The following is a 24,195-nucleotide window of genomic DNA, read 5'->3' as shown; positions in this document are numbered from 1 at the left end:
TTGAAATGACTTCATAACTCTTAGTAAAGAATTAGTAAAGAAAAACATGACTGAAGTGACAGGCATAAACTGCCATGACATTCACTCCTTGCTGCCCTTTGACAGAATTTCCACATGTATATTAAAATGTGATTAAAGGAGAGATAATAGCAGATAGGTATCTGTGCAGAGATCCAATAAAGGATAGCAACATGTAACTGTTGAGTATAACAGTGTTAAAGAGAGACCCAGGCTTTCTATCAGCTTGGACAATGAAGTGTAACTATAGTCGACCCAAACAGGCCTCATAACCACAGTGAATTTCACTATCTGTTCTTTAGTGCGTTTTGCTCCTTGTGTTAACATTTGATCTTGTTGTCAATAATCTAGGCCCACCAGCCATTGAGCTAAAAGAATTCATGGAAGTTGAAGAAGGAACTGATGTTAACATCGTGGCCAAAATCAAAGGTGTGCCCTTCCCAACTCTCACCTGGTTCAAGGCTCCTCCAAAGAAACCCGATAGCAAAGAGCCTGTTGTCTATGACACCCATGTCAACAAACAGGTGGTGGATGACACTTGTACTTTAGTCATTCCTCAGTCTCGACGGAGTGACACTGGCTTATATTCTATCACAGCCGTAAACAACCTGGGGACAGCATCAAAGGAGATGAGGCTCAATGTCCTTGGTAATGATTGTACTGTTTGGTTAAAACATGGTTTTGTTAATCACAAATAAAATTTGGCTTTAAAATCATTCAACTAACACAATATTCTTTTTAAAAAATAATTTTTTGTAGGTCGTCCTGGCCCCCCTGTGGGACCCATAAAGTTTGAATCTATTTCAGCGGATCAAATGACATTATCTTGGCTTCCACCTAAAGATGACGGTGGGTCTAAGATTACAAACTATGTCATTGAGAAAAGAGAAGCTAACAGAAAGACATGGGTACGTGTCTCCAGTGAACCTAAAGAATGCATGTACACAATTCCCAAATTGCTAGAAGGCCATGAATACGTCTTCCGAATCATGGCCCAGAATAAGTACGGCATTGGAGAGCCACTTGACAGTGAACCTGAGACAGCACGGAACCTCTTCTGTGAGTAGGACTCCATTTTCTTAAGTGATGTCATCCTCTTTATGCTTGTTTTTGTTTTTAATAACTTCTTGCCAATTAATACATTTCCCTCACAGCTGTCCCTGGAGCTCCAGATAAACCAACAGTGAGCAGTGTCACTCGCAACTCCATGACTGTCAACTGGGAAGAGCCAGAATATGACGGAGGCTCTCCTGTGACAGGGTACTGGTTAGAAATGAAAGACACCACATCAAAGAGATGGAAGAGAGTTAACCGAGATCCTATCAAAGCCATGACTCTGGGTGTTTCTTACAAAGTGACTGGTCTTATTGAAGGGTCAGATTATCAGTTCCGGGTGTATGCGATCAACACCGCTGGTGTGGGGCCGGCAAGTCTTCCCTCAGACCCAGTGACTGCTAGAGATCCAGTTGGTAAGACTCTAAACCATTCTTTAAAAAAAAAAGTTTCCAAAAGCACCATGGAAATTAAAAATACTGATGTATAAAATACTGATGTATAATGGTTCTTTCCAGCTCCGCCTGGTCCTCCGTTCCCCAAAGTGACAGACTGGACAAAGTCATCTGTGGACTTAGAATGGTCTCCTCCACTAAAAGATGGTGGATCCAAAATAACTGGCTACATTGTTGAGTATAAGGAAGAAGGAAAAGAAGAATGGGAAAAGGTAGCTAAAACATTCAATAAAGAAACGTTCTGTGAATGTGATCTAAGCAGTTATTCTCACACCCATTTGTTTCTGCCTATGTTTTAAACTAAAAACCAGGAAAATAACATGATGTCAAGCTAATCAGGTCAGGAGCAGAAGTGTGAAGAAGATCCTATATCGGGTACCAAAATAATTCAAAGAATAAGTTCCAGCATTCAATAGCATACTATGATGACTATTGTTCACAAGAATTTATATGTCTTATATTTAAAAACACTGGAAGGGTTTGAAATCTCCCAGTAGTTAGAAATGGCAAATATTTAAGGAGATGGAAATGGCAAATATTTAAGGAGATGGAAATGCTTATTACCTGCTTTTTATATGTAATGGGTTATTATATAGTGAGTAGATACAGTCATGATGGATCAATTAAAACTTGAACAATCGAAAGTTGTCATGTCATTCACATATCTTTTGGTTATGACTCCTGGAAAGATGGAACAAATGAACAGTATATTTTTTCTATCATTTGCCACTAATTTTTAAACACAATTTTCTGACCAGTCATTCACTCATTGTCTATAATATCTGGTCTCTAATGCCTGAGAAGAGGAGGTAGGCATGATTACACTTGAGAGAATGATTTAAGCAGCGAGATTAGGTATTTGATATAGTATACATGTTTATATTAGAAATCCTCTAATTATAAAATGTGTGTTACTTTCCCCCAGGGGAAAGATAAAGAAGTGAGGGGGACAAAACTGGTTGTTACTGGATTAAAAGAAGGAGCATTCTACAAATTCCGCGTGAGAGCAGTCAATGTTGCTGGTGTTGGGGAACCTGGAGAAGTCACGGATGTTATTGAAATGAAGGACAGAATTGGTAATTACCAATACTTCTGCTAATTTATTGATATTTTTGCTATGTTGACATATGAAGTCACATTTGCCGTTTCTAATTGTTTCCCAGTGTCACCTGACCTTCAGCTTGATGCCAGTGTCAGAGACAGAATAGTGGTCCATGCTGGAGGAGTGATCCGAATCATTGCCTATGTATCTGGGAAGCCACCTCCCACTGTCACCTGGAGCATGAATGAAAGAGCCTTGCCTCAAGAGGCCGCCATTGAGACCACAGCAATTAGCTCGTCCATGGTCATCAAGAACTGCCAGAGGAGCCATCAAGGTGTCTACTCTCTTCTTGCCAAAAATGAAGGCGGAGAAAGAAAGAAGACAATTATTGTTGATGTACTAGGTAAATATTTCCCATTTGTCTACGCAACATTTTCTTTTATCTTATCTTACTTTTTTTTTTTTTTCAAGATACAAGTCTCACTGTGCAGCTTTGGCTAACCTAGAACTCACTGCCGGCCAGGCTGGCCTCAAACTCATCAAGACCTGGCTACCTCTGCCTCCTGAGGGTTAGGGTTAAAGGCATGAATCACTATACCTAGAAATGCAACTTCTTAATTTTAATTTTATTTTAAATTTAATTTAATTTTAATTATATCTACAACAGTGCTATGTTGCAATAAGACTATGTTATAAATGTTTTGGAAAATAAACATCATAATTCACTGTTTATTTTAGAATTCTTTAAATGTTCCTTCTTATATTTTTTTAATCCTATATGTATTCCACATTGCTATGCTCCTACTACACATGAAGGTTTATTTTGTTTTAATATCTCTTTAGTATGTATCATGTTTTTCCTATATATATGTATGTGTGCCTTTGTGTGAAGCACTCAATGAGGATAGAAGAGGGTGCCATTCCCCTATATGAAGTTTTGTATGCTACATTTTTTGATAAGAAATACCACTTTAAGGCCTCCTATATGATTATATGGTCATTATAAAAGCACTTTTCCTGAAAATGTTCGTGAATGTTCAAAGTTAACCAGCAATAACCATTTTCATATCATAAAATAATTAATAATTAAGGATAGAGTTTTAACAATGTAAAAGCTTCTCACAGGGAATCAGTGGGTGTGATTATCAGTATTGCAGTGTTCATCACCGAGGGTAAAGTTCAGTTCTACCAGCTTCCTATGTGTGTTTTGTCTGCTTTAATCCCTGTTTGCCTAGAAAGTGACACTCTCCCACTTAGCACTCTTAACTCAGTAGAGCCACACTCCAAACAGCTATCATTTTAATAAAATAATAGAATAAAAGATGGATATTTCATGCATGGTAACTCTAAAAGCTTTTAGGTTTCAAGTTTCTAAGCCCTTTTACTCGTCAACAACTATTGCTCTAATTGGATAACTGATATATTTCCATATTAAAATCCCAGCCTCTAAAAATCAAGGCCTTCTGTACCCATCATCTAACTGGTCACTCAGAAAACCACCTCTCCCTGTTTTCCCTTTAGAAAGGGCAAAAGAGATCAAACCACTGTCTACCCCAATCTTGTAGCTCCTCCCTCATGTCTCACAAATTTTCCTTCTTTAAAAAGAAGTTTATTCTCTATACCTTTTATTAAAACATGATAGCGCAAACCTAATTCATTTTAAAATATGATGGAGTTCTAATCCCAACTATTTGAGAAGCTGAGGAGAGAGAACCATGAAATCAGGGCCAGACTAGGCAATGAAGTGAGAGCCTGAGCTAAGACAGACAAACAGATGGGCAGGCAGGCAGGCTGATAGACAGATGGACAGATAGACAGACAGATAGATAAGATTGATTAGATAGATGAAGCAGGCAGTCAGAGAGACATAGATAATATAAATTATAGAAATACAGATAGATGTAGTTAAATATGTAAGAAAAAACAAACTTCATTAACAAGCACAAAATCCTTATTTTTCTTTGGTATCCCATTTTGTCTTCACTTTAAAGACAGGGTAACATGTCTATTAAGCAAGGGAGACAAATGGCTTACCATGTTCTCCTCTTGTCCCCAGATGTCCCAGGACCTGTTGGAGTGCCATTCCTCTCTGACAACCTAACCAGTGACTCCTGCAAACTGACATGGTTCTCTCCAGAAGATGATGGTGGCTCCCCAATCACCAATTATGTCATTCAGAAGCGGGAAGCTGACCGCAGGGCATGGACCCCTGTGACATACACAGTCACTCGACAAAATGCTACTGTTCAGGGCCTTATTCAAGGAAAATCCTACTTTTTCCGAATTGCAGCTGAGAACAGCATTGGCATGGGCCCATTTGTTGAGACGCCAAATGCACTTGTCATCAGAGACCCAATAAGTAAGTAAAATTGAGAATAAATATGATTAACCCGTTATTCATTGAATACAACACTACTGTGTGCACATGAATGTGCACTTGAGTAAATGTGTACATGTGTGTTTATGTGTGCCATAGATGTTACTCTTTTGTCAGGCACTAAGACAACTGTTAAATATCTGATGTCATTGTATTTGTATTTGTGACAAAAAAAAAAAAAAATGGCAGCAAAGCCTTCTTCTGAGTCATGAAATTCCTTCCCTGTATCAATTCCCTGTCATTGTTGTTTTGGAAGTTTCCCATTCAGTGATCTAAGTAAAAACTGTACCATCTTCCTAATTCGCAAACTGCTGACTCTAAGATCTTTTGTTATTTATTCCAAACAAGGCTCCATGTCCTCATCTATCAGCTGAGCACACTGGTGCCTTAGACTCTGTTCTCACTCTAATAGTAATACGGCAAGAACAGTTTCGAGAGTCACTGAAGCAAATGGTTTCATGTTTAAAAATAATGCTCAGGAAAGGATACGTCTGCCGCTCTTCTACATTCTCATGGTGACACTCTTCCTTTCATTGTAATAATATTTACAGCTGTGCCAGAGAGACCTGAGGACCTGGAAGTCAAAGAAGTCACTAAAAATACTGTGTCGTTGACTTGGAATCCTCCCAAGTATGATGGCGGATCAGAAATTATAAACTACGTCCTAGAAAGCCGCCTCATTGGTACTGAGAAGTTCCACAAAGTTACAAATGACAACCTGCTTAGCAGAAAATACACTGTTAAAGGCTTAAAAGAAGGTGATACCTATGAGTACCGCGTCAGTGCCGTCAATATTGTTGGACAAGGCAAGCCATCATTTTGCACCAAGCCAATCACTTGCAAGGATGAACTGGGTACGTGTCTGCTATAGTTTATACTTTGAAAAATTCCATATCTATAGCCTTATGGCAGGACAGCAAAAATGACTCCTGTCTGTAATTCTAAATTTTAGCTCCACCTACACTTGACCTCGACTTCAGAGATAAGCTTACCGTCCGAGTTGGGGAAGCTTTCGCCCTCACTGGCCGATACTCAGGCAAACCAAAGCCTAAGGTTGATTGGTTCAAAGATGAAGCTGATGTACTGGAAGATGATCGCACTCACATAAAGACCACTCCCACAACACTTGCTCTTGAGAAAACAAAGTCCAAACGCTCAGATTCTGGGAAATACTGTGTAGTTGTGGAGAACAGTACAGGCTCCAGGAAAGGTTTCTGTCAAGTCAATGTTGTTGGTAAGTTCTATATATCAAGAATAATAGACCCCTTTGTTCTTTTAGAAGTAGAAGTGATGAGAACATTTCATGCTATGATTTTTTTTCCCCTTCAGATCGTCCTGGACCACCAGTAGGACCTGTCATTTTTGATGAAGTAACCAAAGAATACATGGTTATTTCTTGGAAGCCACCTCTAGATGATGGAGGAAGTGAAATTACCAATTATATTATTGAGAAGAAGGAGCTTGGTAAAGACATCTGGATGCCTGTGACATCTGCCAGTGCCAAAACAACATGCAAGGTCCCTAAACTGCTTGAAGGAAAAGATTACATCTTCCGGATTCATGCAGAAAATCTATATGGAATAAGTGACCCTCTGGTGTCTGATTCAATGAAAGCCAAAGATCGATTCAGTATGTAATATGGTGGGGGGATGACCCAATGCTTGACACAGGGAACAGGAACATTTAAGCTCTTAACACATTTGGCTAACATCTGTTACAGGAGTTCCTGATGCACCTGAGCAGCCAGTTGTCACAGAGGTCACCAAAGACTCAGCATTAGTAACCTGGAACAAGCCAAATGACGGAGGAAAGCCCATCACAAATTACATCCTGGAAAAGAGGGAAACTATGTCTAAAAGATGGGTTCGAGTTACCAAAGAGCCTATCCATCCATATACTAAGTATAGGGTTCCTGATCTTCTAGAAGGATGCCAGTATGAATTCCGTGTTTCTGCAGAGAATGAGATTGGTATTGGAGATCCAAGTCCACCATCCAAACCAGTCTTTGCTAGAGACCCAATTGGTACAGTATTAAAACTTGCAACAGTTTTCACACTCTCTAACTTTTCTCTGTGCTATTTTAATTTCTTTAATTTTTTTTCTTTTATTATGTAGCTAAACCAAGTCCACCTATTAATCCTGAGGCAATAGATACAACATGTAATTCAGTTGAGCTAACTTGGCAGCCACCACGTCACGACGGTGGGAGCAAGATCCTGGGATATATTGTGGAGTACCAGAAAGTTGGGGATGAAGAGTGGAGACGAGCCAATCACACTCCTGAATCATGCCCTGAAACTAAATACAAAGTCACTGGCCTCAGGGATGGTCAGAGCTACAAGTTCCGAGTGCTGGCAGTCAATGAGGCTGGTGAATCGGACCCAGCCCACGTACCTGAACCAGTTCTAGTAAAGGACCGGCTTGGTAAGTGAGATGTTATGAAAAAAAATAGGTGTCCACTGTATATGCAGTAATATAATTATAGTATGCATTAAAGAATCCAACCTGAAGGCATTCTCTTTATTTTAGAACCTCCTGAGCTTATACTTGATGCTAACATGGCAAGAGAACAACACATTAAAGTTGGTGACACCCTAAGACTTAGTGCCATCATCAAAGGAGTGCCATTCCCGAAAGTAACCTGGAAAAAAGAAGACAGAGAGGCTCCAACAAAAGCCCAAATTGATGTTACTCCAGTTGGAAGCAAGCTTGAAATCCGTAATGCTGCCCACGAAGATGGTGGCACTTATTCCCTAACGGTGGAGAATCCAGCGGGTACAAAGACAGTCTCAGTAAAAGTATTGGTCTTAGGTACGCATTTTAATATTTGTACTACTAAAAACTCAAATACATATTTTTTTCATGTCACTTATCTATCATTTAATACTTTTCAGATAAACCTGGGCCACCTAGAGATCTGGAAGTCAGTGAAATTAGGAAAGATTCTTGTTACCTGACTTGGAAGGAACCACTGGACGATGGTGGTTCTGTTGTAACCAATTATGTGGTTGAGAGGAAAGATGTTGCCACTGCCCAGTGGTCCCCTCTTTCCACCACATCGAAGAAGAAGAGCCATATGGCTAAACATCTGACTGAGGGCAATCAGTACCTCTTCCGAGTAGCTGCTGAGAACCAATACGGACGTGGTCCTTTTGTTGAAACACCTAAGCCCATCAAGGCTCTGGATCCTCTCCGTGAGTTATTCTCTCTGAACACAGAATTATTATTTGGCCAGATTTGGGAGTATTGCTCACTCATCATGGCTTTTCTTTCAAAGATCCCCCAGGGCCACCCAAGGACCTGCACCACGTAGATGTCGACAAGACTGAAGTCTCTCTTGTTTGGAATAAGCCAGATCGTGATGGTGGTTCTCCAATCACAGGATACTTAGTGGAGTATCAAGAAGAGGGTGCCAAGGACTGGATCAAGTTCAAGACTGTGAAAAACTTAGACTGTGTTGTTACAGGCTTACAACAAGGAAAGACCTATAGATTCCGTGTAAAAGCTGAAAATATCGTAGGACTTGGTCTTCCTGATACAACTATCCCAATAGAATGTCAAGAGAAACTAGGTGACTTTTGGATTGGCACTTTGATATCTTCTTTAAATTATTCATACTATGAAAGTTCAAATCTAATAGCCTTGTCTCTCTCTCTATCTCTCTTTTTTTTCCCCAGTGCCTCCATCTGTAGAATTAGATGTGAAATTAATTGAAGGGCTTGTGGTGAAGGCCGGTACCACAGTTAGATTCCCTGCCATCATAAGAGGTGTACCTGTTCCTACTGCAAAATGGGCAACTGATGGGACTGAGATTAAAACCGACGACCACTACACAGTTGAGACTGACAGCTTCTCATCAGTGCTGACCATTAAGAATTGTTTAAGGAAGGATACTGGGGAATACCAACTCACAGTTTCCAATGCAGCGGGTACCAAAACAGTAGCTGTTCATCTTACTGTTCTTGATGTACCCGGTCCACCAACAGGTCCTATTAATATCCTGGATGTCACGCCTGAATACATGACTATCTCATGGCAGCCGCCTAAGGATGATGGAGGGAGCCCAGTGATAAATTACATTGTTGAGAAACAAGATACGAGGAAAGGTACATGGGGTGTCGTCTCTGCAGGAAGCAGTAAGCTGAAACTGAAGGTCCCACATCTCCAAAAAGGCTGTGAATATGTTTTCAGAGTCAAAGCAGAGAACAAGATGGGTGTCGGTCCTCCCCTTGACTCCATACCTACTGTTGCTAAGCACAAGTTCAATCCTCCATCTCCTCCTGGTAAACCAGTGGTAACTGACATTACTGAAAATGCTGCAACGGTGTCTTGGACACTGCCAAAATCTGATGGTGGCAGTCCAATAACTGGCTATTATGTAGAGCGCCGAGAAATAACTGGCAAATGGGTGAGGGTCAACAAAACACCTATTGCTGACCTGAAGTTCAGGGTGACTGGACTCTATGAGGGGAATACATATGAGTTTAGAGTTTTTGCTGAAAATCTTGCTGGTTTAAGCAATCCATCCCCCAGTTCTGACCCAATCAAAGCTTGCCGGCCCATCAAACCACCAGGGCCACCTATAAATCCTAAGCTGAAAGACAAGAGCAAAGAATCTGCTGACTTGGTGTGGACAAAGCCTCTCAGTGATGGTGGCAGCCCCATTCTGGGGTATGTAGTAGAGTATCAGAAACCTGGCACAGCGCAGTGGGATAGGATTAACAAAGACGAACTCATCAGGCAATGTGCCTTCCGGGTCCCTGGACTGATTGAAGGAAATGAGTACAGATTTCGAATCAGAGCAGCTAATATTGTGGGTGAGGGAGAGCCAAGAGAGCTCGCAGAATCTGTGATCGCAAAAGACATCCTTCATCCCCCAGAAGTAGAACTTGATGTTACATGCCGTGACGTCATTACCGTCCGGGTGGGTCAAACTATTCGCATTCTTGCCCGAGTCAAAGGCAGACCTGAGCCAGACATAACTTGGTCTAAGGAGGGAAAAGTACTGGTCAAAGACAAGCGGGTTGACCTAATTCATGATCTGCCGCGTGTTGAACTACAAATTAAAGAAGCTGTCAGAGCTGACCATGGCAAGTATATCATCTCTGCTAAGAACAGCAGTGGACATGCCCAAGGGTCAGCCATTGTTAATGTCCTTGACAGACCTGGGCCTTGCCAGAATCTGAAGGTTAGCAATGTAACCAAGGAAAACTGCACCATTTCTTGGGAAAATCCACTAGATAACGGTGGCTCAGAAATTACAAATTTCATAGTGGAATATCGTAAGCCAAATCAGAAAGGCTGGTCAATCGTTGCCTCAGATGTTACCAAGAGACTGGTCAAGGCCAACCTGTTAGCCAATAATGAATACTATTTCCGTGTTTGTGCAGAGAATAAAGTAGGTGTTGGGCCAACCATTGAAACAAAGACTCCAATTTTGGCCATCAATCCTATTGACAGGCCAGGGGAGCCTGAAAACCTTCACATTGCAGATAAAGGAAAGACCTTTGTCTATCTAAAGTGGCGACGGCCTGATTATGATGGTGGTAGCCCGAATCTATCATACCATGTTGAGAGGAGACTGAAGGGCTCTGCAGACTGGGAAAGAGTACACAAGGGAAGCATTAAGGAAACCCACTACATGGTTGATAAGTGTGTTGAAAACCAGATTTATGAGTTCAGAGTACAAACTAAGAATGAAGGTGGAGAAAGTGATTGGGTGAGGACAGAGGAAGTTGTTGTGAAGGAAGATCTCCAGAAGCCAGTACTTGATCTAAAATTAAGTGGAGTGTTAACTGTCAAAGCAGGGGACACCATTAGACTCGAGGCAGGTGTGAGAGGCAAACCATTCCCAGAGGTTGCCTGGACCAAAGACAAAGATGCTACAGATTTAACGAGATCACCAAGGGTCAAGATTGATACCAGTGCCGAAACATCGAAATTCTCTCTTACCAAAGCAAAGCGAAGTGATGGCGGTAAATATGTAGTCACAGCAACTAACCCAGCTGGCAGTTTTGTGGCCTATGCGACTGTCAATGTTTTAGATAAACCTGGTCCTGTAAGAAACCTGAAAATCACTGATGTGTCCAGTGATAGGTGTACTATCCGCTGGGATCCACCAGAAGATGATGGCGGCTGTGAAATCCAAAATTATATTCTAGAAAAATGTGAGAGCAAGAGAATGGTATGGTCTACCTATTCCGCTAATGTCTTGACACCCAGTGCTACAGTGACTCGTCTCATAGAAGGAAATGAATATATTTTCAGAGTTCGTGCAGAAAACAAAATAGGCACAGGGCCTCCAACAGAAAGTAAACCAGTCATTGCAAAAACCAAGTATGATAGACCTGGTCGCCCTGATCCTCCAGAAGTCACTAAAGTAAGCAAAGAAGAGATGACCGTGGTTTGGAATGCCCCTGAATATGATGGTGGGAAGTCCATCACAGGATACTATTTAGAGAAAAAAGAAAAGCATGCAGTCCGCTGGGTCCCTGTTAACAAGAGTGCCATCCCTGAGCGGCGCTTGAAAGTACAGAATCTCCTCCCAGGGCACGAGTACCAGTTCCGTGTCAAAGCAGAAAATGAAGTTGGCATTGGAGAACCAAGCTTACCATCAAGACCAGTGGTGGCAAAAGATCCCATAGGTAAGACGGTCCTACTTTTTCTGATATTAAACCAATTATTTTTCTTAAAAGAGACTTATTTATGTATATATGAGTATACTGTAGTTGTCTTCAGACACGCCCGAAGAGAGCACCAGATCTCATTACAGATGGTTGTGAGCCACTGTGTGGTGGCTGGGAATTGAACTCAGGATTGGAAGAACAGTCAGCACTCAACCACTGAGCCATCTCTCCAACACCATTAAATCAATTCTTAAAATGGTGTGTAGAAGTATCTGTCGAAAGTTTGTTTCATATTTTGCAAGCTGCATCTTAGCTAATATTTCTCCACATAGACCTTTTATCATATCACTAAAAAAATATATGGCATATCCTAATTTTTAGAAAGAAAAACAAAGAAGTCTGGGGAGTTGAGAAACTAGAATGACCTTCTTTGGAGCTTATTTGAACATTAACTATAAAATTAAACATTAAAATATCATGAGGCTGGGTAGATGAGTTAGTGGGTAAAGCTCCTGTCACATAAGCTTGAGGTCTAGATTCAGATCATCAGCACCCTTGTACAAAGCCTTGTACATATCTATAACCTCAGTGCTGAAAGGGAGGCAGAGATGGGCGTATTTCTGGAATTCACTGGCCATTCAGTCTAGCCAAATGGGAAGCAACAGTTTCATTGAGAGATCCTGTGTCAAAAATAAAGCAGAGAGCAATGCAGAAGGACACTCGAAGTTGACCTCTGACCTACATGTGCATATGATTAATTGCATGTGCATTTATTTTCATGTAATTTATTTTCAGAACCACCTGGTCCACCAACCAATTTCAAAGTGGTTGATACAACCAAAAATTCCATAACTCTCGCATGGGGAAAACCAGTCTATGATGGTGGGGCACCAATAATTGGATACGTTGTAGAGATGAGACCCAAAATAGCAGATGCATCACCCGATGAAGGCTGGAAGAGGTGCAACGCCGCAGCTCAACTTATTCGCATGGAATTTACAGTCACCAGCTTGGATGAGAACCAGGAGTATGAGTTCAGGGTGTGTGCCCAGAATCAAGTTGGCATTGGGCGCCCTGCAGAGCTAAAGGAAGCCATCAAACCTAAAGAAATCCTAGGTGAGACCTTTCTGTAGTGGTAAATATTCCTCTACATTCATTCTCATGGTCATGGGCTTCCTCATGTCTCAAGAATTGGCTGATGTCTTTTGTGTTGTTTGCAGAGCCTCCAGAGATTGACTTGGATGCCAGCATGAGAAAACTGGTCGTAGTGAGAGCCGGCTGCCCTATTCGACTATTTGCAATAGTGAGAGGACGACCTGCCCCCAAAGTCACATGGCGCAAAGTGGGCATTGATAATGTGGTTAGAAAAGGACAAGTCGATCTAGTTGACACTATGGCCTTCCTTGTCATCCCCAACTCTACCCGTGATGACTCTGGAAAATACTCCCTGACCCTTGTGAACCCGGCAGGAGAAAAGGCTGTTTTTGTGAATGTCAAAGTACTAGGTGTGTTATCCAAATGTTTTTTTTTTTTCCTGCTCCAAAAGCAAAGACGTTAATAAGAATGCTTATGAGACATGTGTTCTGAGTCTGTGGATCTTTACAGATACTCCTGGACCTGTGTCTGATTTAAAAGTTTCGGATGTCACCAAAACATCATGCCATGTGTCCTGGGCACCTCCTGAAAATGATGGTGGAAGCCAAGTGACACATTATATTGTGGAGAAACGTGAGGCAGAAAGAAAAACATGGTCAACAGTTACCCCTGAAGTGAAGAAAACAAGCTTCAATGTCACCAACCTTGTCCCTGGAAATGAATATTTCTTCCGAGTAACTGCTGTCAATGAATATGGTCCTGGTGTCCCAACAGACATTCCCAAACCTGTGCTTGCATCAGATCCTCTCAGTAAGCAATCTCCTTTGATTTCCCCCCTTTGATTGCAGCCCTCTAGTTTAATAAGGTCATGAGATCAGTATGACTATAATCCACCGGAAGGGACTTGATTTGTGAAACCAGAAACCCCAAGAGTACAGTGAATATCTCTCTCAGACAAAACTTATATTAGTTTCTTCATCTTATACTTCATTTTCAACATGTTGAACTACACATTCCATATACTTGGTGCAAAGGTCATACTGAAACTCTTACATATGCATTATGCATTAGCAAAGAGGATTATAAAGGTACCTAACTTTCTAAATTCTGTTTTTCTTCTAGGTGAGCCAGATCCTCCAAGAAAACTGGAGGTGACCGAAATGACAAAGAACAGTGCTACGCTGGCCTGGTTACCTCCGTTGCGTGATGGAGGCGCTAAAATCGATGGCTATATCATTAGTTACAGAGAAGAAGACCAACCTGCAGATCGCTGGACAGAGTACTCAGTGGTCAAAGACCTCAGCCTTATTGTCACTGGCCTAAAAGAAGGAAAGAAATATAAATTTAGAGTTGCAGCTAGAAATGCTGTTGGAGTCAGCATGCCAAGAGAGGCTGAAGGCGTCTACGAAGCCAAAGAACAGCTATGTAAGTTTTCCATTTATTCTCATTTTCTGCGTATGGATGTTTAGCCTGCGTGAATATCTGTTCCTCTTATCTGGCTTTTCTGAATAGATAAACTACATAGCCAGTCTTTATAAATAGCCATTGCTTCCTTTGTACCGTGTGATAAAAAGCTGGTTAAGGCAGACATTTATCCTTGAGTTAAGAAGGTCTATACACACAGATCAGGGAACTTTCCCTAGCCTTACGTATGCTATATCTGATACTTTCTGTTGCATTTAACATTTTTTTTAAAAATTCCATTATAAATCCATGAATCATGAGGTTGAAACCCCTAGTGGGCTACCACAGCAAATCTTTAAAAACCCAGAAAAATTCCCCACCTAAGGAATGGTTTTTGTCTTTTCTTTCAGTGCCACCAAAGATCCTCATGCCCGAGCAAATCACTATCAAAGCCGGGAAGAAGCTCCGAGTCGAGGCGCATGTGTACGGAAAGCCTAACCCCATCTGCAAATGGAAGAAAGGAGACGACGAAGTTGTTACATCCAGCCACCTGGCCATCCACAAGGCAGACAGCTCCTCAGTTCTGATCATAAAAGACGTCACTAGAAAAGACAGTGGTTACTATAGCCTCACGGCAGAGAATAGCTCTGGGTCAGACACTCAGAAAATCAAAGTTACAGTCATGGGTAGGTTACACATGAGACAAGTGGCCATGAAAATATGGAGATCAGAATGGTTGCCTTTTGTTTTTAAACTATTAAATCTCTGTTCTTATATTTCTTTCCTCTTGATTTATGCAGATGCTCCTGGGCCCCCTCAGCCTCCATTTGACATTTCTGAAATAGATGCTGATGCTTGCTCCCTGTCTTGGCACATCCCTCTGGAGGATGGAGGCAGCAACATCACCAATTACATAGTAGAGAAATGTGATGTAAGCCGTGGCGATTGGGTCACAGCTCTAGCTTCAGTCACCAAGACTTCCTGCAGGGTTGGAAAGCTGATCCCAGGCCAGGAGTATATCTTCCGGGTCCGAGCTGAAAACAGATTTGGCATTTCAGAGCCTCTCACATCTCCAAAGATGCTTGCTAAGTTCCCATTTGGTAAGAGTTTCATTGTGTGTATGAGAAATTTTTATATATATATATATATATATATATATATATATATTTGTGTGTATGTATATATGTGTGTGTGTATATACATGTGGGTGTATGTATACATATATGAATATACAAACACACATTCTTGGAGGCAGAATCTGACATTTCCCTGTCTTCACCTCTAGATGTTCCTAGTGAGCCAAAGAATGCACGTGTCACTAAAGTCAACAAAGACTGCATATTTGTCGCGTGGGACAGACCAGACAGTGATGGAGGAAGCCCCATCACTGGTTACCTGATTGAACGCAAAGAAAGAAACAGTTTGCTCTGGGTGAAAGCTAATGACACTATTGTCCGGTCAACTGAGTATCCTTGTGCTGGCCTCGTAGAAGGTCTAGAATATTCATTCAGAATCTATGCCCTAAACAAAGCTGGGTCCAGCCCACCTAGCAAACCAACAGAGTATGTGACTGCAAGGATGCCAGTTGGTAAGTAATGGTTGTTTGGAATGAGAGAGGTACATTTAAATCTTGCTTCTGAACGTTAGTACTTCCATCCTAGAAGAGGACCTACCTCTTACCATGAAAATGTACTGTCTTTCCTGTCAATGTAGAACAAGTACTCAAAACTAGATAATGGGGTGGATGGTTGGCATGAGATCATTGTTATCCTGTTGGACATCACAGGAGTGATGCTGTGTTGTGTTTAAACTTCTAGTTAAGATCAACATTGAGAATATTTATTTTGGCTTTAGATCCGCCAGGGAAACCTGAAGTTGTTGATGTCACCAAGAACAGCGCATCGCTTATCTGGGCCCGTCCAAAGCATGATGGAGGCAGCCGAATTATTGGCTATTTTGTAGAGGCTTGCAAACTTCCTGGTGATAAATGGGTTCGGTGCAATACCACACCTCACCAGATTCCCCAGGAAGAGTACACAGCTACTGGGTTAGAAGAGAATGCTCAGTATCAATTCAGAGCAATTGCCAAGACTGCTGTGAACATCAGCCAGCCTTCTGAGCCTTCCGATCCAGTGACCATTCTTGCAGAAAATGGTAAGATTCTATTGCATATTATAACATATAGAGTATCCATGATGGTCAGTCATGTCTCCTAAACACCCCCCCAACAAACAAACAAACAAAAAAATCAAACACTAAACCCATACTTGTGGGAATGGCAAAGAATAAATGAGGGTGTTTACTTTGTAAACTAAATTTACAGAGCACTAAAAATTATGCTTACGAGAACTGTAATAAGCAAAACAAGAAAGCAGTTACAAGAATGAGGACTGAAAGATTTTAATGATGCATAATCACAGGAAGAAAGACAAAGAAACAATACAATGACAGTGCTGAAGCCTTGTCTTGGGATTCCTATTTGCAGTCCTGTCAAATTTTTATATTAAACGTATTTAACTTTCACAAAGTATATGTAGATTAAAAAGTAAGTGGCTAAGGGAAGGGAAGAGAAATGAGATAAGGAGAGAATGTCAAAGTTTCAGTCTGACAGGAAGAATCATTTGTGGTGATCTACTCCCCTGAATGGTGTCATAATTTATAACGTTTAATAAATCTCAAAGGTACTAAAAAAGAAGATTTTAGGTGTTTTCCTCACACCCAGAAAAATGCTGACTGAATAGGTGAGGTCACTGTTGTATGAGTTTGCTTGATTGAATCATTCCACAATGCATACTTATGCCAAAATACCCATTTCTGTACCCATAAATGTAAATAATAATGAAATGAAAATAACTATGGAGGAATAAGGGTGTAACTCAGTGGTACAGCACATGCCTAGCATGTATGAGGACCTGGTTTCAATCCCAAGCATTAAAAGTTCATAATTAATAACAAGATAAAATCTCACTCATGAAACAAATGTGAATTTATCACAATAATCAGTAATAATTGTACAACACAACTTTGCATAGATTAATCCTTCAATCTTCTTTCTTTCCAGTACCCCCAAGGATAGAACTCAGTGTTGAGATGAAGTCTTTGCTTACCGTGAAAGCTGGGACTAATGTCTGCTTGGATGCTACTGTCTTTGGGAAACCAATGCCAACGGTTTCTTGGAAGAAAGACAGTACACCAATAAAACAAGCCGAAGGCATAAAGATGGCAATGAAGCGGAACTTATGTACCTTGGAGCTGTTCAGTGTGAACCGGAAAGACTCAGGAGACTATACCATTACTGCCGAAAATTCCAGTGGTTCCAAGTCAGCCACCATTAAGCTGAAAGTACTAGGTAATTAAAGCACTTGATTACACTCCCATGCTTCGCTTAGCCTGAAGAGCTATACATACGTTTATAGGCTGTACATGGCAATGAACTCCTATAAGCCCAGGATTTGGGAGGAGGCAGGAGGATCAGGAGTTCAAGGTCATGCTCCAATACTCAGGGACTTCGAAGCCAGCCTGTTCTACAAGATGCCCTGTCTCAAGCACAATAAACAAAGTATTTCCTAAGAATAAAATTAATAGTATTACAGAGTAGTGGTTTTGATTTCTAAAGAGTATTAGTGACTACACATTTCAGCTACATAGGATTCTGAGATGTGAGGTGACATCTAGAGTCTCACAGGAGTTGATGACAATATTGAGGGTAGCCTACTCTCTAGCCCTCTTCTCTCTTTTCATTCACCTTTATAGTGAAGTGCTCCACTCTTCTTCTCCATTCTTTCAGATAAGCCAGGTCCTCCAGCATCCGTGAAAATCAACAAGATGTATGCAGACCGTGCAATGTTGTCCTGGGAACCTCCTCTCGAGGATGGAGGCTCAGAAATCACCAACTACATCATTGACAAGCGTGAAACAAGCAGGCCCAACTGGGCCCAGGTCTCTGCTACTGTGCCCATCACCAGCTGCACTGTGGAGAAACTGATAGAGGGCCATGAATACCAGTTCCGTATCTGTGCCGAAAACAAATACGGAGTCGGCGATCCCATCTTCACTGAGCCAGTGATTGCCAAAAATCCATATGGTAAGTAAGAACATGCTCCAGCAGTTGGCCCTTTACTTTTTAAATACTGCCTTTTCGCTTAGGACATCAACTTATCATTCCATCTCTACAGACCCACCTGGACGCTGTGACCCTCCTGTCATTAGCAACATCACTAAAGATCACATGACCGTCAGCTGGAAAGCCCCAGCAGATGATGGTGGCTCACCTATCACCGGATACTTGGTTGAAAAGCGGGAAACTCAGGCAGTTAACTGGACTAAAGTCAACAGAAAACCTGTCATAGAAAGGACATTAAAAGCCACAGGTCTCCAGGAAGGCACGGAGTATGAATTCCGAGTTACAGCTATCAATAAAGCTGGACCTGGCAAACCCAGTGATGCATCCAAAGCCGTGTATGCTCAAGACCCACTGTGTAAGTGTACTTGACAGAGTCCTGTACTCCGGATTCAGCATTAAACAGCCAGAAAGGAAGTTTTTGCTAATCCTCTCTGCTGTCATTTATCCTCAGATCCTCCTGGCCCGCCAGCTTTCCCTAAAGTCTATGATACCACCCGTAGTTCTGTGAGTCTATCATGGGGCAAGCCAGCCTATGATGGTGGCAGCCCTATCATCGGTTATCTTGTGGAGGTAAAGCGAGCTGACTCTGATCACTGGGTGAGGTGCAATTTGCCAGAGAAGCTCCAGAAGACCCGCTTTGAGGTGACTGGCCTGATGGAAAACACTGAGTATCAGTTCCGAGTGTATGCTGTGAACAAGATCGGGTACAGCGACCCCAGCGATGTGCCAGATAAACACTGCCCCAAGGATATCCTAAGTAAGTACACCAAAAGATAGAAATGAGACATTCTCTTCATCATATCCTAAGAAGGAATTTTAATTGACTCCTATGCACACACATCTACAAGTTCCAGGAGCACAGGTTAGGAGGAATGGGTGGTACTTCATATTTTTTAGCATGCCAAATTGAATGAAGGTCATAGGTGTTTCAGAGGAATATGGACTTTTATTCTAAGAATAAAGTGGGTTTTTTTTTTGAAGTTATGACCTGTTTATTTTCCTTTCATTTGTTATTTACTTATCCAACAAACCCTTCAATAAGCATGTGCCTGGGAGGCTCTCATAAATTTTATTCCTCTTATTTCATCTCCATCACTCCTTCTTACCTTTAAAACTTTTCCAAGCAGTCTATTTTATCTATTACATACTTTCCTTCCTGCAATGAAATAACAAATGGGGTGAAGTATTTGCAGGATGACTTCAGTGAATATAAAAAAGAAAAACCAAGGCTGGAGGAAGCAGTCTTTCCACATAGAGTCTTAGACATTCAAGGTTCATGTGAGAGGACTACAGGTCCTCTAAGGAATATTTGGTTATGTCCAACGTTCATCGAAAAATGAAAATACCTTGGGGGCTAGAGAGCTAGCTCAGTGGTTAAGAGAGCATTGGGTCCCAGCACTCACTTCAAGTGACTTACAAGTGCCCATGACTTCACCTCCAGAAACTCCAATGTCCATTTCTGGCTTCCATGGACTCTGCATTCACATATGCAAACATACACAGAAACACATATCTAAAAATAAAAGTAAAATAAAGACAAATGAAAGATCATGAGAGTATTGAATTATTAAGGGTGTTTAAAAAAAACAAGAAATCAGTTTTACAAAGGAAGTGCATTTAGAAATGATAAGGGCAGTCTTCAGAAATACATGTGATGCTTACATTTTTATGACTTTAACTTTCTTCACCCCCCCCCCAATTAAATAGTTCCACCCGAGGGAGAACTTGATGCTGAACTAAGGAAAACACTTATCTTACGTGCTGGAGTTACAATGAGACTCTATGTGCCAGTAAAAGGACGGCCACCTCCAAAGATTACTTGGTCTAAACCGAACGTCAATCTAAGAGAAAGGCTTGGCCTGGATATAAAGTCAACAGACTTTGACACCTTCTTGCGCTGCGAAAATGTGAACAAATATGATGCAGGAAAATATATCTTAACCTTGGAGAACAGCTGTGGCAAGAAGGAGTACACTATTGTGGTTAAAGTGCTGGGTAAGTCTACTGAAGAAAAGAATCACATGTGCTTGAAACCATAGTTGTGAGTTTGAAACCATAGTTCATATATCTTTTAATGTGTTTGTGTTCATTTCTTACTTAACCTCTTGCTCTTCAGACACTCCTGGTCCGCCTGTCAATGTGACTGTTAAGGAGGTATCCAAGGACTCTGCATATGTTACCTGGGATCCTCCCATTATTGATGGTGGGAGCCCCATCATAAACTATGTGGTTGAGAAACGGGATGCAGAGAGGAAGTCCTGGTCGACGGTGACAACCGAGTGCTCAAAGACAAGCTTCAGAGTCTCTAACTTGGAGGAGGGGAAATCCTACTTCTTCAGAGTGTTTGCTGAAAATGAGTATGGTATCGGGGATCCGGGGGAGACACGTGATGCTGTCAAAGCTTCTGGTAAGTCCCGGACTAGGGCCAATCACATTGAACTACAGCCTACTTTGGTTGCCCAGGGGGTTAGATTCATCTCTTCTCCTCTTTTAGAAACCCCGGGACCTGTGGTTGACCTGAAAGCGCTGGCTGTAACTAAGTCATCTTGTACCATCGGCTGGAAAAAGCCTCGCAGCGATGGCGGAAGCAGAATTACTGGCTATGTGGTGGATTTCCTGACGGAAGAAAACAAGTGGCAACGGGTCATGAAATCACTGAGCCTCCAGTACTCCACAAAGGACCTGAAGGAGGGGAAGGAGTACACCTTCAGAGTAAGCGCTGAGAACGAAAACGGAGAAGGAACCCCAAGTGAAATCATGGTTGTGGCCAAGGACGATGTTGGTGAGCATCTCCCCTAAGCAACTTTACTTTCTCCCATTTGTCGTCAGAAGTGTCTGCCAGAACCCCAACACGCTGGCTTACCAAACATACACCTTTTAAACCGACAGTGATCTGAGGTGACTTTCTAATCTCAATAATTTCAACACAAATAATTTGTCTCCGCTCCCTTTTTTTTAATAGTGGCTCCCGATCTTGACTTGAAGGATCTCCCTGATTTGTGCTACTTGGCTAAAGAAAACAGCAACTTCCGTCTCAAGATCCCCATAAAAGGCAAACCTGCACCATCGGTGTCTTGGAAGAAGGGCGAAGATCCTCTAGCAACAGACACAAGAGTCAGTGTCGAATCAACTGCAGTTAATACAACCCTTGTAGTATATGACTGCCAAAAATCCGATGCTGGAAAATACACGATCACACTCAAGAACGTTGCTGGCACCAAGGAAGGAACTCTCTCAATAAAGGTTGTTGGCAAGCCTGGCATCCCCACCGGACCAATCAAATTTGATGAAGTCACAGCAGAAGCTATGACCTTGAAGTGGGGTCCTCCGAAGGATGATGGAGGTTCTGAAATCACCAACTATGTACTAGAGAAGAGAGACTCTGTGAATAACAAGTGGGTGACATGTGCTTCGGCTGTCCAGAAAACCACCTTTAGAGTAACCAGACTTCACGAGGGCATAGAATACACCTTTAGGGTCAGTGCTGAAAATAAATATGGTGTAGGAGAAGGCCTAAAGTCAGAGCCAATTGTTGCCAAACATCCATTTGGTAAGTGCGTTAAAATAGTATATATATGTGTGTGTGTGTGTGTGTGTGTGTGTTTGTGTATATGTATATATATATATGTATATATATATATACATATATATGTGTGTATATATATGTATATATATATATACATATATATATGTGTGTATATATATGAATGAAACAAAATATGGCTTTGTGGAGGCTCTTTCTTCTAAATCTTACATTCTCTACCTTTCTCTAGATGTGCCTGATGCTCCCCCACCTCCCAATATTGTGGATGTCAGACATGATTCAGTATCTCTAACATGGACTGACCCCAAAAAGACTGGTGGCTCACCAATTACAGGTATTAAATTTACTCCTATCCTCTCGGTTTTATATCAGTGTTTTTTGTTTATACATATGCACAATTAATATACTCCTATCCTCTCGGTTTTATATCAGTGTTTCTTAGAAACATTTTGTTTATACATATGCACAATTAATATTTACTTTATCTAAAAAAACAATATAATAGTTCATAAAGAAAGTAATTTTAGAGCAAATGCATACTGTTTTTACAAAAGAAATGGTAATATTTATGTATATTGCAAGAGAGAAAATGGCACCACACCCAGAAAATAAAAATACAGATAACAAGCAAAAGTTATCTTTTTAATATATCTGCAAATAACTAGCTTGGGTAATAATGTATATATTTCAAACCAGTCTGTATAATCTCTATCCGAATTGATACGTTTTGGTCATTTGCAGGGTATCATATTGAATTCAAGGAAAGAAACAGCCTTCTGTGGAAGAGAGCTAACAAGACTCCTATAAGGATGAAAGATTTCAAAGTAACAGGATTAACTGAAGGTCTTGAATATGAATTCAGAGTTATGGCTATCAATCTAGCCGGAGTGGGCAAGCCAAGTCTGCCATCAGAGCCAGTTGTGGCACTTGATCCAATCGGTAAGTCATTGCTAAAGCAAAGCCTGAGGGAGTGTGCTACACGAAGCAAGCATTGGTGGTTTGTTTGATGGATTTTCTTTTCTGTTTTAGATCCTCCTGGAAAACCTGAGGTTATCAGTGTAACAAGGAATTCAGTGACTCTCATCTGGACAGAACCCAAATACGATGGTGGTCACAAATTAACAGGCTATATAGTGGAGAAGCGGGACCTACCCTCTAAGTCTTGGATGAAAGCGAACCATGTTAATGTCCCAGACTGTGCCTTTACTGTAACTGACCTTGTTGAAGGTGGAAAATATGAATTCCGAATCAGAGCAAAGAATACAGCAGGTGCTATCAGTGCTCCATCAGAGAGCACAGGAACCATTATTTGCAAGGATGAATACGGTATGTGGAGCTTACATTTCTCCCAAATCAAAAAGCAGAAAAATTAAACCTCCTTCATTTTCTGATGAATTTATTTATTTTTTTCCTTTGCAGAGGCACCAACCATTGTCCTTGATCCCACAATTAAAGATGGGCTAACAGTCAAGGCAGGGGATAGCATTGTTTTAAATGCCATTAGCATTCTCGGCAAACCCCTTCCAAAGTCAAGCTGGTCCAAGGCAGGAAAAGATATCAGACCATCAGACATAGCTCAAATAACTTCAACCCCAACATCTTCTATGCTGACAGTTAAGTATGCCACAAGAAAAGATGCTGGTGAATACACCATCACCGCTACCAATCCTTTTGGCACAAAGGAGGAACATGTGAAGGTATCAGTCCTTGATGTACCGGGTCCCCCAGGTCCCATTGAAATCAGTAATGTTTCTGCTGAAAGAGCAACACTTACTTGGACACCTCCCTTAGAAGATGGGGGCTCACCAATTAAAGCTTATGTTCTTGAGAAGAGAGAAACCAGCCGGCTTTTGTGGACAGTGGTTTCTGAAGATATTCAGGCATGCAGGCATGTGGTAACCAAACTCATCCAAGGAAATGAATACCTCTTCCGTGTGTCAGCAGTAAACCATTACGGCAAAGGAGAACCCGTCCAGTCTGAGCCTGTCAAAATGGTGGACAGATTTGGTACGTAGAACATATGGTAGACGTGGCAGTGATTACCATGGAAACATTCTCAGGACAGGTCAGTAACTGGGGAATTTACCACAAATCTGCATCTTTTGTAGGTCCCCCTGGCCCTCCTGGAAAACCCGAGATCTCAAATGTCACCAAGAACACTGCCACTGTCAGCTGGAAGAGGCCAACTGATGATGGTGGCAGCGAGATCACAGGATATCATGTAGAAAGGAGAGAAAAGAAAGGCCTGCGGTGGGTGAGAGCAACCAAAACACCAGTTTCCGATCTCAGGTGCAAAGTAACTGGACTGCAAGAAGGAAATACCTATGAATTCCGTGTCAGTGCAGAAAACAGAGCAGGGATTGGTCCACCCAGTGATGCCTCGAATCCTGTTCTGATGAAAGATGTTGCATGTTAGTATCTTTGATTTTCTCCAACACTGCACATTTGAGCTTTTGAT

At 41.4% G+C, this 24,195-nt stretch overlaps 1 protein-coding gene across 2 annotated transcripts in view; it reads left to right on the top strand.

The window, feature by feature from the left end:
- Positions 1-24,195, top strand: part of Ttn (titin) — a 273,795-nt gene that overhangs the window by 200,217 nt on the left and 49,383 nt on the right. For both annotated transcript variants that reach the window (XM_029536006.1, XM_029536008.1), the window contains 37 exons: positions 370-666; positions 778-1,077; positions 1,173-1,487; positions 1,590-1,738; positions 2,452-2,602; positions 2,690-2,971; positions 4,625-4,927; positions 5,497-5,799; positions 5,898-6,179; positions 6,275-6,574; positions 6,666-6,968; positions 7,061-7,369; positions 7,475-7,756; positions 7,840-8,139; positions 8,223-8,516; positions 8,623-11,589; positions 12,367-12,687; positions 12,792-13,076; positions 13,177-13,476; positions 13,789-14,091; positions 14,481-14,756; positions 14,871-15,170; positions 15,356-15,658; positions 15,925-16,224; positions 17,132-17,419; positions 17,858-18,154; positions 18,246-18,548; positions 18,645-18,950; positions 19,901-20,188; positions 20,310-20,600; positions 20,688-20,975; positions 21,156-21,743; positions 21,967-22,071; positions 22,479-22,676; positions 22,767-23,063; positions 23,157-23,744; positions 23,846-24,148. In XM_029536006.1, the coding sequence (XP_029391866.1) occupies positions 370-666; positions 778-1,077; positions 1,173-1,487; positions 1,590-1,738; positions 2,452-2,602; positions 2,690-2,971; positions 4,625-4,927; positions 5,497-5,799; positions 5,898-6,179; positions 6,275-6,574; positions 6,666-6,968; positions 7,061-7,369; positions 7,475-7,756; positions 7,840-8,139; positions 8,223-8,516; positions 8,623-11,589; positions 12,367-12,687; positions 12,792-13,076; positions 13,177-13,476; positions 13,789-14,091; positions 14,481-14,756; positions 14,871-15,170; positions 15,356-15,658; positions 15,925-16,224; positions 17,132-17,419; positions 17,858-18,154; positions 18,246-18,548; positions 18,645-18,950; positions 19,901-20,188; positions 20,310-20,600; positions 20,688-20,975; positions 21,156-21,743; positions 21,967-22,071; positions 22,479-22,676; positions 22,767-23,063; positions 23,157-23,744; positions 23,846-24,148 (13,665 nt within the window). The remainder of the gene's footprint in view (positions 1-369; positions 667-777; positions 1,078-1,172; positions 1,488-1,589; positions 1,739-2,451; positions 2,603-2,689; positions 2,972-4,624; positions 4,928-5,496; positions 5,800-5,897; positions 6,180-6,274; positions 6,575-6,665; positions 6,969-7,060; positions 7,370-7,474; positions 7,757-7,839; positions 8,140-8,222; positions 8,517-8,622; positions 11,590-12,366; positions 12,688-12,791; positions 13,077-13,176; positions 13,477-13,788; positions 14,092-14,480; positions 14,757-14,870; positions 15,171-15,355; positions 15,659-15,924; positions 16,225-17,131; positions 17,420-17,857; positions 18,155-18,245; positions 18,549-18,644; positions 18,951-19,900; positions 20,189-20,309; positions 20,601-20,687; positions 20,976-21,155; positions 21,744-21,966; positions 22,072-22,478; positions 22,677-22,766; positions 23,064-23,156; positions 23,745-23,845; positions 24,149-24,195) is intronic.

Source organism: Mus pahari, chromosome 3 (assembly GCF_900095145.1).
Source record: "Mus pahari chromosome 3, PAHARI_EIJ_v1.1, whole genome shotgun sequence".
Classification (NCBI taxonomy): Eukaryota; Metazoa; Chordata; class Mammalia; order Rodentia; family Muridae; genus Mus; species Mus pahari.
Note: the sequence above shows the minus strand (reverse complement) of the source record. Positions and strands in the feature narration are given on the sequence as shown.